Genomic DNA, 14,287 nt, shown 5'->3' with positions numbered 1-14,287 from the left:
GTTTCAAATGATGGCAATAAAGGGACAACAGTCTATGACTTTTCTGAGAGAAGTATTTGCTGCTTGCAGGTTGGTTGATGTGGTTAGCTAACTACCCTGGGCCCTGTATTGGTTTTGCTCAATAGGAAATTGAACGTGAATTGCAGAAGAAGAAAGAGGAGCTGAATGCAGTACATAGGCAAGCTGAGGGCTTGTCTGAGGATGGGGCCGCAATGGCAGTGGAGCCAACTCAGATCCAGCTCAGCAAGCGCTGGCGGGAAATTGAGAGCAAATTTGCTCAGTTTCGAAGACTCAACTTTGCACAAATTGTGAGTTGTTACTGGCAAACCCACGTATGTGTTTGCAACTACTACTCTATTAACAGAGGCCTACTAATAAAAAAGAAACAAAAAAAAAAAAACTGGATGCAAATTTAAACTTCTAATGTGCATTCTGAAAGTAAGTAGTTTTCCTCAGCTTTGGGCTTCTGTAACACTAGTGCTTAGTATTGCAGATTAAAGATATAATAAATTAACAGTTAATAGGAAAAACCCCCTTATCAAAAATGAAACATACATCTTAATTTTTTTTGCTACATTATTTTTTCATAACATTGGCAATGTGAATTTGTCAATTTATCATACATTCACTTTACTTCAGTGTCTAATTCAAAAATATGTATTGCTTTCCTAAGATCATCCCATGCTAATTTAATTTGTAAATGTATACATGGTATATAATAAATATTTTGTGAAACATCTTATATCAATTTGCATAAAGCCTTATCTCATTGATTTAAAAAATAATAGCTTATTCCTCGTGCCTGGCCTAACTACTTAATGGGTTACAAACACTTATTAGAAGAACTGGATGTCTAGTAAGATGGTTGGTAATTGATTGTATATTGAACAAAAACAAATAACGTCATTACTGAAATGTTACAAGTCAAAAGGAAAAGGAATGGCTGCTTTTCTTTCAAACAACTGAATGGAAAGTTCATAATTCTCTTTTGGAAAAGGCAATTCAAAATTGTAAGCTAGGTCTTCTCACCTCTTTATGTTTGATAGGGTATAAAACTTAGTTTTTCCGATAGATACATTTGTGTTTCTAGTCCAAGTTCTTGTAAAGTGAAGATAAATGGTCGCCTTCTGTAATTATCAAAGAAAGGACTCCTCACAAACTCAGGATTTCAAAGTCTGGAAAATAAGGCTTTATAGTTATATGAGGTTGAATTATTTGAAACAAATGAATATTCAACCATGTTGCTCTATGTACATGAAAACTGTGTATGGATAAGCCCATACATGAAACATCTTGGGAATTTCTTCTGTGGTTTTGCCAGTTCCTTTTAATATGGGACATAGTAGAAGATAAGTAACATCACTTTATAAGCTTGTAAGGGAAAATGTGTTGCATATTATTCTGACTTCTTTTTACACTTTAAGAAAACTCATGATTTACTACACTGTTTTCTATTAAGTCTAATACTCTGAAGTATAATAGCAGCTGAATATTCAGAGCAATTGGAAGAAGTAGTATAGGAAACAAGAAATATGGAAACTATATGAAGTCTAATCCCAGTTAACATTTCAGTCTATTATCCGTCCTATTAGATGTTATCAACATTATATGTCATAAATCACTCAAACCCATACTAACAGAAAACCTGCCTCTGAAGTTGCAAAATGAAGTGAAAGATTAAGGCAACCATAAGGAAAATTTAGTAAAATAGTTTTGCCTCAATTTAATAGGTTATTTAAGGAGAAGTCCTTTGCTTTGAATTACCTGACTACTAACTTATTTCTTGATTCCAATTTTCTCCATGTCTTGACACACTCAATATACAAGATTAAAATTTGTTACAACTTAGTCAAGTGACTAATACTTTAAGTTAACTAAACACCGGCTTAACAATACTCATAGACTACTCACTTAAAATGTCATTACGTCCTTATTCATAGTAGACTCTCCACAAATTTTCTACAACTTAATAATGATTGGAGAAATAAGTGAGGAATAGGTAAACCAGTATTTTTTAAAAATTTAGTGAAATACTAAAATATATTTTTTCATAAACCATTTATTATTAATTTTTTTATATAAAAGATCCACAATTCAGACGGTGTAAGGGAGACTGTTTTTGTTTTAACTCTTGATTATCCAAGAAAAGGGAAGAAATCACAATATTTATGAAGAATAATTAGTTTAACTATTATTATTGTATTTGGGTTTGGGTTTTAAGTAGGACTGAAGAATGATAGGTAATATGTAGGTAGCTAGAGAAACAGAGAGAGAAAGCAAGAGAGATTCAAGGTGTATCTTTATACTCTACTAATCGCTGATGTGTTTATAAAAATAATTGCTAAACAATTTCGCTATGGTCACTGCTTCTAGTTATTTTTCCCAATTCTTCTACTATGGAGTCATTTGAAATAGCCACAAGTGAGCAGCTCCATGAAAAGTGATATCCTACAATGGCTCCGATGCAGCACAAGTTGCCATACTGTAAAATACCCTACCTCCCACTGCTTTCTTCTTCTCTATCTCTCTCATCTTTATCCTTCCTAACTGTACCTTTTTGTCCTCTCGATATGAACTCTAGATTTAAAGTTATTCTTTCATGTTTTTGGAGTAGCGGTTCAAGGTAGTAGGTAGTACTGTAAAGTGCTTAGCCTGTGGATGCTGAGTTTAAAATGAGAAATTATTTCCCTAATTTCAGAGATAAAATCTCAGAGATGGGTTAAAAAGGATAAAATTAAGACATTTAGGGTAGGTACTATGTCCATGCCAGAGCTGTATGTGGCAGTAGTAACACTCAGAAAAGGACTGAGACTTTGGGGGAAACCACCTTGAGGCAGGCCTCAGCCAGACAAGAGTACAGACTAAAACAGAGTAGAGGGTATCTGCAAGTGGTGTGTCCTTAGGACAAACCTGGAGACAATATTGAAGAGGCAACACTGGGAGAAAGTAGGTAAAATTTTCTTCAAATATTCACAATGAGGGAACTCCTGCCTTAGTTAGGAATTCAAAATATTTCTAATATATTTTCTGTATGTTTAGAGACTAGGTTGCTCAGTTAAGATCAAGCAGTGATTGTAAACTGAACTTAAGGGATTTTTCTATAAGATGTATTATAACAACAGTGTGGTCTGTTAAAAAGAACACTGGAATGAACAGTCCTGAATATGAATTCCAGTGACTTAGGATCATGTATACATTTTTTAGCCTAATTTTCCTCATTTATACAATGGGGATAAGGTTGCTTGTGGGGATGAAATATAGGTAATGTTTGCAAAACACATGCTACATTATGGAGACTCAATCAAAGTATTTTTTTCTTTCTGGGTATAAGTTAATACTGAAAAATAAAATGCACCATTTTTTTAAATGTACAATATTGTTATAAGCCATTAATAGATGTAGATTCGGTATTTACCATTTGTTTAAAGTGTTACTAACAACAACCATTGAGTTTAATGCAAATTCAAAATTTAATTCAATAATCCTCAGGTAGGTAGTTTTTTCTAGAGTCGCAAAATATTCGCAGGAAATTTCATACAAAGTTGGTGACTGTCAAGGAAGGGCATGATACTCCATAAACCCACTGACAGATCTTTATCTGAGTTTTTATATTCTACATAAAGGCAAGCGTGAACAAAGAAAAAAAAAATAAAGGTTCTGAAAACTCTATAGTGGAAAATTTTGCCTTCTGTTTGCTAAGCTTAATTGTAGTGTTTGGTAACTAACCTCAGAGAGCCGAAGCAACTGCAACCACAAAATTGCACAATGAAGATACCACTACAACCCAAGAAACTCCTGAGGAAAATATACTCACAGACTAAAATGACGTTGATCATGAAAAAAACAAAAACAAAAACGTATTTTCATAAGCGATGTTATCAGGTGCTCAACAGCAAAAGGAGAATATATACCTAAAGAAATTGGAGAAAAAAAGGCAATCAGAAAATGACATGAAAATTAGTATTTTATGTTGAAAAATGAAAAAGGATGAAATGTAATTTTGCAGTGAGAATAGACCATTTTTAAAAGTGAAGAGGATGTGAAAAACAAAACCTAGAGATGGAAATATAATAACTGAAATAAAAACTCAAACAACTTTTTTAAAAGTGAATTTTTTTTACAGAAGAAAAAATATTAATTGAAAGATGCTGAGGAAAAAAATTTTTTTTGCTGTAAGTATTAGGGATGTGGAAAATAGAAGAAAAAAGCTCAAACATCTTCATGAAAGGAGTTCCAGTTTGAGACAATGGGGAACACGGGGAAGAAACAATATTTTGCACTACTGACTAATGTTCTATAAAATTTAATTAATTTTAATTTGCATAAATTCTCAGAATGAATAAATGTCAACCTATGTGAAAAGTTAAAAACAAATCTATACCTAACTAGCTCCAAATGAAACCCAGAATATTGAAAGACAAAAATATATCATAAAAGCTACCAAAGACAAAAGAAATAATACTTGCAGGATGACAATATTTACGGAAAAATTTTGTCAACAATAAACATTGGAAGATAATGTATTAATATCTTCAAAATGTTAGGCAAATTTTTAAATATTGAGTAAACTCTGATTCAAAATGAAGGTAAAATATTTTCAAGTATACTGGTGTCAGATAATTAAAAACTAAGATAATGCATTACCTATAGATTCTTGCTAAAATAATTACTAAACAATATACTTGTGTAAAAAGGAATATGAAACCAGAAGATAGTTATATAAAATTATTTTCTCTATATAAATAAGAACACTTGTTAAAATGTCTTGTAATTAACGACTACAATTCTGGTAAGTGCAACAAAGAAAAACACACAGTACTTTGAGAATGTAGAAGTTATTTGACTGACTCCACATAAACAAGAATACAACAAATATAAGACGTTTCAGATGGTGTTAACAAATATAAGGCTGGTGCATGACATTATCAATTATAATGTTTCTAGATTACAAATGTATAGTAAACCTTTGGAAGAGGCATACATGCAAGAAGGTGAGAATAAAAAAAAAAGAATGTGACCATTCTTCCACTAACCTTTTAAAATTGTTTAAATTTAAATAGTATTGCAGAGTTTTCACACACATCTGGATATGCTATGGCATCAAAGACCAAGTATATGATGGTGATGTTCAACATTTTATGTCCAACAGTGTCTTATTAGATGCATAATAGGCCAAACATAGAATAGTGAATTCAAGAATAAATGCTCTCTTCTACATTATTTACTACCTACCAAACTCTCCAGATGTATCTCCAGATGTAAACATTATCTCATTATCTGAAGTAAAAAACTGAACATCAATCATGATTCTTTTTTTCTCTAACATTGCCTATGCAATGTATTTCAAATCTTTTTGGATCTACCTGCAAAATTCATCTTTCATCAAACTACTCCACAGTATCTGCATTATGGAAATTCTAGTCTAAATCATCATCTCTTATCTGGGTTACTTCAACTGCCTCTAATTTCTGCTTCCAGTCGTTCCTCACTTACACTATATTCTCTCTGGTGAATGCTGAGGCCTTCTTCTAAGTTAAAATTGAGACAATATAAAGTCCTCGCTGCCCATTATTCTTTTAGTGAAATCCTATGAGCTCCTACATGAAGCAGCCCCTACCGATCACTCCTACTACTCGAACGTCATCTCCCTTTTTACTATAATGTCATAGAGGCATAAAGGTTTATTTTCTACACTTAAACACCAATTGCATCTTCATCTCAGGATCTTTGAACATACTGTTTTTAGATGGAATAATTTTCACCTAGCGTTTTGCATAGGTACTGTAACTTACATAGCCATCATTCCATTTAGGACCAATGGATGTTTACTAGAAATTTGATGTACAACCTGGGGATAAGTATTTTCTATTATAAAACTATGTTTATATTCAAACATGCAAAGTGGAAGTTGAAAACTACTGTTTTGATCAGCAGTTTTTATTATAGTTACTTCTGGAAGTGGGTACACTGAAGAAATACAAAGCATCTGAAACTTAACACTGAGCTGGTAAAGGGTGAATATAAGGAAGGTTATATTGATACATTACAAAGGATAGCTTTTACTACATCAGAGTTATTATAATAGGATATTTTAACAGCATAAAAGTACAGTTTCCAAAATATACAATTTCTTGAAACGTTGATAGAAATTTAATTTTGTTCATAGATTCCCTTTAAATGCCACAAGAAATGTGTTATTTACATTAGTTTTTAAGCAAATAACTTTGTAAAATGAAATTTTTTATACTGTGACCATTCTTCCAGTAACCTTTTAAAATTGTTTAATTTTAAATAGTATTGCAGAGCTTTCACACACATCTAGTTTTATCACAATAATGACCTTCTCAAGTAGTATTTTCATTGTCGTTTTTCTTCTTTTTTTATTTCAGTAGCTTTAGGGGGTACAAATTGTTTTTGGTTACATCGTTTCGATGTATAGTAGCAAAGATGCCTGGGCTTTAAGTGTACCCACCACTCCAACCTGTGCACATTGTATCCATTAGATGATGTTTTCATTTCTCCACCTTTCCTCTCCTCCCCCTTCTGTGTCTCTAATATCCATTGTATCATTTTTTATGACTTTGTAGACCCTTAATTTAACTCCCCCTTATAGTGAGAACATGCAGCGTTTGTTTTTTCTGTTCCTGAGTTCATTCACTTAGGAGGATGTTCTCCAATTCCATCCAAATTGCTGCAAAAGATACAATTTCATTCTTCTTAATACCTGAATAGTATTCCCTAGTGTATATATACCACATTTTCATTGTCCACAGATTGGTTGATGAGGATAGGTTGATTTCACATCTTTGCAATTGTGAAGTGTGCCTCATTGATCGTCATTTTACGGTAAGGAAAATTAGTTGAAATAAAGTTAATAAGACTTGTCCAAGGACAAATCCAAGAAATAGAAAACACCAGACTTGAATTTGGTTCTTCTTCAAAACAGTGAGAATTATTCAAAAGAAAGGAAAAAAAAGATCCAGTGTTCAAATAATTTTGGGAAGCACTAGATTAAGCAAAGTGTCCTTACTTTAATACTTTTCTGGGTATTAGATATGTTACAGTGATTATGAAGTTCTGGGAAGGAGATAGATTCTTCATACTTTTGCATCTAAATAGTTGCAGTAGAAAGGGAAAATTTCATTTCAGATTCATGAAAGTATTCCTCTTTGAGTGGTGGTGAAGAGCTAAAGTTCTTCAGAAAAAATGGAAAAGCATCACTGTATTATTATGTTTCTATCATTTGGAATTTTCTTAAAATTAAACAGAGATATACAAGAAAGATAATCACAGAGCTGTTTGCCACTACCTTATGTAAAATAATGCCTAAGCTGATATCTCATACTCTGCTACACATTTTTTTATATTGTCTCTTGTTGTATAATGAAAGCAAGTCATTTTTAGAATAAAATAAGGGGGAACATTTTCTGTGCATAATTGCCACATGGATTTTTTTTCTTTGCCTTGAAATAACAACAAAGATTGTCAGCTGCCAATGCACCACCCTTGAAAAATTTGGGAACATAAATGATTTTCTTATTTAGAGGGAGAATGTTCTTTAGTAAACACAATTGTGAATATAAAAGACTAGTAACAGTTGTAAATGAAAATGTTGAACCAGGAGGTAACTGCTTATATATTTTTTTCCGCTCAGCTTGAATTTTGTAAGTAACCTATCACAAAGGTTAAGAAAGAGATAAGTTGAGATTTTATGCTTAACTAGATTGATGACCATAATGGTTATTGCCATTTCTATGGTAATATTTTTTGTTCTAGTCTCTAGTTATGTAGTATATCAGTTTCATGCTTATTTAGCAAAATGACATGTGTTTAGCTAGAATCAGCTTCCAGGAAGATGACAGTCTGGCTTATTCCCTCACCCCTCATTTCAAATGTATGACAATTCAGAATACAATAAAAATTTTTGAACACATAGCTAAACACAAAATATATGATGAAACTTTCCTTCCCCCAGGTGCCATAAACGAGCATACCATCTGATGTGATACCAAATCTGGATTGAAGGCCTAATGGTAGAAAAATGTGCTCAAGACCTTTTGTGACAAAATATGTAACCTTGAACAATATAAAGTATAGAGATGCAAATAAACCCCTGCTTAAACTTAGAACCTTCAAGGGCTGCCCTCAACATGTAAAAGAGAATTAATAACTCCTACCCACAATGGAGAAAAGGCAATATCTATAGTGATAATTGCTTAGGATTTTCCAAAATCGATGAAAGTCCCAATATGCAGATTAAGAAATCTAGCAAATCGTAGGCAGGAACAATTAAAAGGGACATATTTTATTAGAAAGTAATGAAACTTAAAATGAAAGCTAGTTTTGGAATAATTATAAAAGATAGAAGATGGTAGAATGTTATATTCAAAAATGACTAAAGAAAAAAAAGCACCCATGAACCTAATATTGTATACTCATAGATATTGTATTTCACTAATAATATTAAAATAAGACCTTTAGACAAGCAAAAAGTAAGTTTACTAGCATGAAGTTCTCTTTGAAGGAATGTCAAGGTTGATTTTTAAGATGGAGAATGACTCCCAGATGAAAGATGTAAGCTGCAAAAAAGAATGATGATCAAATAAAATGGTAAACAAATGGACACGTCTTCAAATATGAAGGGGGACCCCAAAAATTCTGGAATTATCTCCTGGAGGGTAGGCCTCTTGTATTACAATCTTCCCCTGCTAGGTAAGTATTCTAGGAATCCATTGAGAGCAGTGTACCAGCTACCTTGTTGTGAGAGGCTGCATTTGGCTTCAGTGATTTTTGCTTGTTTGTTTTTTAGATTCTTTCAGCGTGTTTGCCCATTTCATGATGGGTAATTTAAGAGCAGATCGGCCCACAACATTCTGAGTATTCAGCAGCTTTTGACCAAAATGGCATGACCCCCATGTTTTACCCTCTCTATACATCCAATCTTGCCCCAAGTGACTCTTCTTGCTTTGTTTTGTTTTCCTGGATGAAAAAATAGTCCTCAAAGGGAAACGTTTTGCTGATGTGGAATAGGTGAAACGAAAAACAAATGAAGCACTAAAAGGCTCCAAAATTGATGAGTTCAAAAACTGTTTTGAGTAGTGAAAAAAGTGCCTTGATAGGTGTATTGTATCAAACGGAGAGTATTTTCAAGATGACTGAAGTTTAAACATGTAAGGATTAATGCACATTTTAAAAATAATTACATCCCAGTTTTTTGGAAGGTTCCCCTCATATTTGTTATACATATAACCATCTAATTTATATATTAAATAAACAATAAAACTAAAATACTGGGCATCAATGACATGAAACTAGAGTGGGCAGTTAATTTAACTTTTTCATCCAGTTTAGTGCATACTTTTCTGCATCTTCTTCTCAATCTCTTTTTCTGGCACCTCTTGTATCCTCTAATGCTAAAATGCCTCAGTGCTCAATTCTTGGGCATCATCCATTCTCTAGTTATACTATATATGGCTTGCTGTTTTCGCCCAGTCTCTTGACTTTATTAAAACCAGACCGCTCTTCACCCATGAACTGTAGTGACATCACTGTCTTTTCAAATTTTCAGGAAGAAAGAAATTTACCCTTGCTTGCTTTTATTCTTCTCAACACAGTAAGCAAGGTCAACATTTGAAAATATAAATCATATATAAATCTGATCAAAGTCCTCCAATGGATTTCTATCGATTTTAATTAATATTTTTACTTCTTAAATATATTTGACATTCACATTTTGTATTGTGTGTTCCCTCTGCCTAAAATAATAATTTTCTCCCATTTATCCACATGGCTCCTTCATTTTTACCTTAATCTTTACTCAGCGTTATTCTCGGTGAATCTCTCTCCCTCTCCCTCTCTCTCTCTCTCTCTCTCTCTCTCTCTCTCTCTCTCTCTCTCTCTCTCTCTCTCTCTCTCTCTTTCTCACACACACACACACACACACACTCTTCATCAACAGCTTCCCATTTATTTTTTTTCTCCATAAAATGTGCTACCAGGAATATTCTAAATATTTCCCTCCTTTGACTTAATGGTTAATCTCCCAATCTCCCTTCCTAGAATGGAAGCCACAATTATTCAAAAAATTGTTTTTTGTTCCCACTGATGTGTCCTCACCACCAACAACTATGACACATACACAATATATGTTTAATCTATGAAACAAGTTATTCATCAGTGATGAATAAAACCATTTCAAGATTATTTTAGTGCTCAGGAGAACACCTTGCAAAATGTATTGTACATGTTGATAATTTTGGAGTAACTATTAACATAGCAGAATTTAATAGAAATAAATTAAGATAATAGAAAATAATATTTGTGATTAGAGGAAAATAAATACACAAACGATTAAAGTGAATAGAACAAATAGGAAAATCATGCTTAAGAATGTTAATTGAATTTACCAAAGGTAGTAACTATATTAACACAGGACTTTGGGATTTCTGAATATCTAGTTCAAAACCATTACTGTGTATAAAATAAGAAGTCAATTTTAATTTAATATTTATGTAAGTTTAAGCAAATTCACCATTTTATAAAAAATATTTATCCAACATATTACCTCATAAATATTGCCTCAAATGACTGGCTATAAGTGGCACAATAACTCAAAATATTAGTATAAATGTGTCAAGCTAGATTCACTATTCACAATTATTTCATAGTTGGATTATGGCTATGATAGCTATGTGAATTTGTATTTGTTCATCTTCTGAATTAAAGTTGCAGATGTGGACTCCAAAATTAAGTGATGTATTATTGATATGTATAGTTTTCTTACATATTTTTATTGATAAGAGGAGAATAAATACAAACTCACTTTTGGCATTAGGTGAAGTAACTTGTTTAACTAAAATTAATATTCTGTTCCTTGGAATGCAACAATCTTGAGAAATTATTATATTTGATAAGACTATTTTGAAACAATTTGTTACCTTTTATTGTGACTATGGACATGAGGTGAAACTCACATTTTCTTAGTATAATGGGAACAATTATAAATAATGGTCATTTTTATTGCATAATCTTATAATCATTCTACATTACAAGGTATGTAATACCAAACTTTTGTGAAAGGTATCTCTACTCTTTATGACAGCTTAAAAAGGCTAAAATTTGTCAAACTATCTTGTTTCCATAAAATTAAGGGCAAAGGCTCCAAGATCAAGATATACTTTTAATTATTAAATTAATAGAAAGTTTTGTTTATGTTGTTTCTTTGTGTTGGGTGGTGGTGGTGGTATTTTTCTAGTATATAGATTTCTTCCTTTTTTGTTTATTTTTAATCAGAACCTCCCAATAATAGTAAGGATGCCGTGAATTCAAAATTCCATACATTTACTGGGAGTCTAAAAAGAAATTCAAGTTTTATTTTGGATACGCTAAATTGGTATTTCTTTCACTTAATATACATTTATCTAGTGCCTCCTATGTGCCAGACAACACAAAACATAAAATAACATTGGCAAATCCATAGCAATCATACAAAAGACGTGATATTTGATAAATGTAATGTGTACAATGAAGATAAAAAAGAATGAGAATTTATACACAGCAATTTGACCTCAGTTTGCAACACAACAATAAAAAATGTAATTTTCTCCAATCTAAATTTGCTTTGAAAATATGGAACACCAGCTGGAAGGGAGCTCAGATGGCTTCTGCAGTGAGGTTGGAAATATCCTTCTGAGCATGTCCGGAACAACTGGTTAAAAATAATTAAATCACTTGCACCATCTGTGAATCATTCTGATTCTTCAATGATTACTTAAGACTCTCATTGTATGGAACATATTCTGAGAACAGATGAATAAAATTAATTCAAGTGTATAGCTTTTCCCACTTTGATTTTCACTAAATAAAAAAGATTACAATGTTTTCAAGTTTGCTAAGTTATATGATTATTCTTCTGCCTTCTTTTATGAGCCAAAGGCTTTTGAAACATTAAAATATTTCTAAAATTTTGTTTGATTTTTTAATAATATAAGCACATTTATTCCTGGAGACTTTATTATATAACAATTTTGCTTTAAAACATTTCATAGTCTTTTCCTTTATTTAATCTTTTGAGTGTAGCTTATTGGCCATATCATAATAGACAGCGATCTAACAGATAACTAAATGGAAGTCCAAGTTGATTTCGCTCTCAAATTTAGCACCATATGCTATAATCATGAGCAGTTTAAAAAATTCTTAAATGGCTATTTTAACACATGTGAAACAGATGAAAGCTATATTTAGTGGTGACTAATCCATGGATAAAGGATGCATGGATTAAATGTAAACCAAGAGCCCATATCTGTACAAATTTAAGATGTTCAGATAATGTAGAGGCACTGTTAGCTGTTTAGTTTGATAAAATGTGCAGTTACTTATTGTCAGAATAGATTAATTGGAAAAGGTTACAGAAGATCCATAATTTTCCTTCATAGTTAGTGTCTTCTTAATGAGTAGAATGTCTGGGTAATAAATAAATGAATTACCTAGCAAATAGTTGTATGTAATTTATAAATCATTTGTGATCTATACAAAACTAAAAATTTGTTAACTAATTAGTATCTAGACAATCACAAATATACACGAAAGATATGAATAATATCAGTCACCCTATATTTTAGTTTCTTGCCTCATAAATACACTCAACTATTTCCTATGTGGAAAATTAATTTCAGAGATCTAACCCCTTTATATACTGGCATTCCTAAAGGGAAATGGCCTGTTTTATCTACTGCCACAAAGCCCTCCTCTTCTTTAAACTTGCTAAGATGTTTTCTACCTTATGGACTTTGCGGTTGTGTTTCCTGTGACTTGAGTGTGTATTTCTGTATTTTTGCTTGCTGGTCTCCCATCATGTTGCAGGAAGCAGTGTGAACATTTCGTCCGAGGATGACCTTCCTGCAGCATCCTGTCTGATGGCATTTACAATATTTCCTCTACCCTCTCCATCATACTCTAGAACACCAGCCAGCTTATTTCCCTTCTAGTACTCTCCACAATTTGAAAATGTTTTATTTATATGTTTATAATGTGTTTTCTATCTTTAGAAAATAGGCTTCATGAAAGCAAGGACTTTGCCTGTCTTGCTAATTAGTATTTCTTAACAAAGAACCTGGCACAAAGCAGGTACTCAATTTTTAAAATATTGAATAAATGAACTAATAACATTTTCCTGTGAAATCCCCAGTAGTTCAGAGTTAGTTGTTCTGCATTCTTATGCCAGTGGTGTCCCAATGCCAGTCTGCAACAGTCCAAAAGTTTTCACTGGTCCATAAGGAAACAGAAAGACAAAGAGCAAATTTGTTGAGCTTTTCATAAAACTGACTTTATCTATAAAAGCATTGTCCTTTCTTCAAAAATTATGACTTTCTACAATTTGGTGCTATTAAAATAGATCTTCTCTTATCTTTCTATTTCTTTTTATTATTATTATTTTGTTACAACGTCTGTAATTAGAGAAACTAAAGGGTAGAACTTTGTGATATTTTCTAACATTTTTGGTAATATATTTATTGGTTTATGAAATACAGTCTGGGAATCTGAACAAACGTATTCCCATGAAGGAGCACTATTCCTGACAAGTTTCTATGTTCGTTGCTTGAATTATTTTAGAATGAAGAAAGGACATCACTAAAACCTATCATTACCTCCCATTTTTATAGCATTTTGGGTAGAAAATACTGGCCCTACAAGAATTATACGCTGCAATAAGATTCTGGAATTTATTTTTTCATGTGTGAGAAAAATATATGAGCAAATATATAAAAATGGTGGAATGACAGTATCGTAACATCTGCCTAATATGTTTTCAACATTAGCATTTACAAAAACAAATGTAATAAAATGATATTTTCTTGTTCATATTTCATCCTCTGGATTTAAATCCATTTTTTTGTTTGTTTCAATGATACAAAGTACCTATAATCATTTGTTAATGCTATTTGGAACCCCCCAAATAAATTAGTTTGCTTTAAAACAGAAATGTTACATTTTTTGTGTTTTATCAAAATTTTAAACGGAATACATGAAGATCAAAAACTTGATAGATGCATTGTTGTTAACATGTATGCTTTATTAAAAACATTTTCATTTCAAAATAACCACAATGACAAGTTCTTATCTTAGTTCTTTGTGGTTGGAAAATGCTCTAACATTCAAAATTTTAGTTAATTCATGTTATTTTATAAAAATAATTTGTTTAGATACAAAATGCAAGCAAATTAAATCTCTATTCTGAGATGTTTGAAAAGTAATTTTTAAAAAAATTTTCATTTGGCAACACAATTTA

General features: G+C 31.9%; 1 protein-coding gene across 1 annotated transcript in view; it reads left to right on the top strand.

Moving 5' to 3' along the window:
- Nucleotides 1-14,287, top strand: part of LOC103258005 (dystrophin-like) — a gene marked incomplete at its 3' end in the record, with an annotated part of 161,124 nt that overhangs the window by 50,574 nt on the left and 96,263 nt on the right. The window contains exon 11 of the mRNA XM_008055710.1: nucleotides 126-308. Coding sequence (XP_008053901.1) covers nucleotides 126-308 — 183 coding nt within the window. The remainder of the gene's footprint in view (nucleotides 1-125; nucleotides 309-14,287) is intronic.

This window comes from Carlito syrichta, unplaced genomic scaffold (assembly GCF_000164805.1).
Source record: "Carlito syrichta isolate Samal-C Ts95f unplaced genomic scaffold, Tarsius_syrichta-2.0.1 Scaffold301932, whole genome shotgun sequence".
In the NCBI taxonomy this organism is placed as follows: domain Eukaryota; kingdom Metazoa; phylum Chordata; class Mammalia; order Primates; family Tarsiidae; genus Carlito; species Carlito syrichta.
Note: the sequence above shows the minus strand (reverse complement) of the source record. Positions and strands in the feature narration are given on the sequence as shown.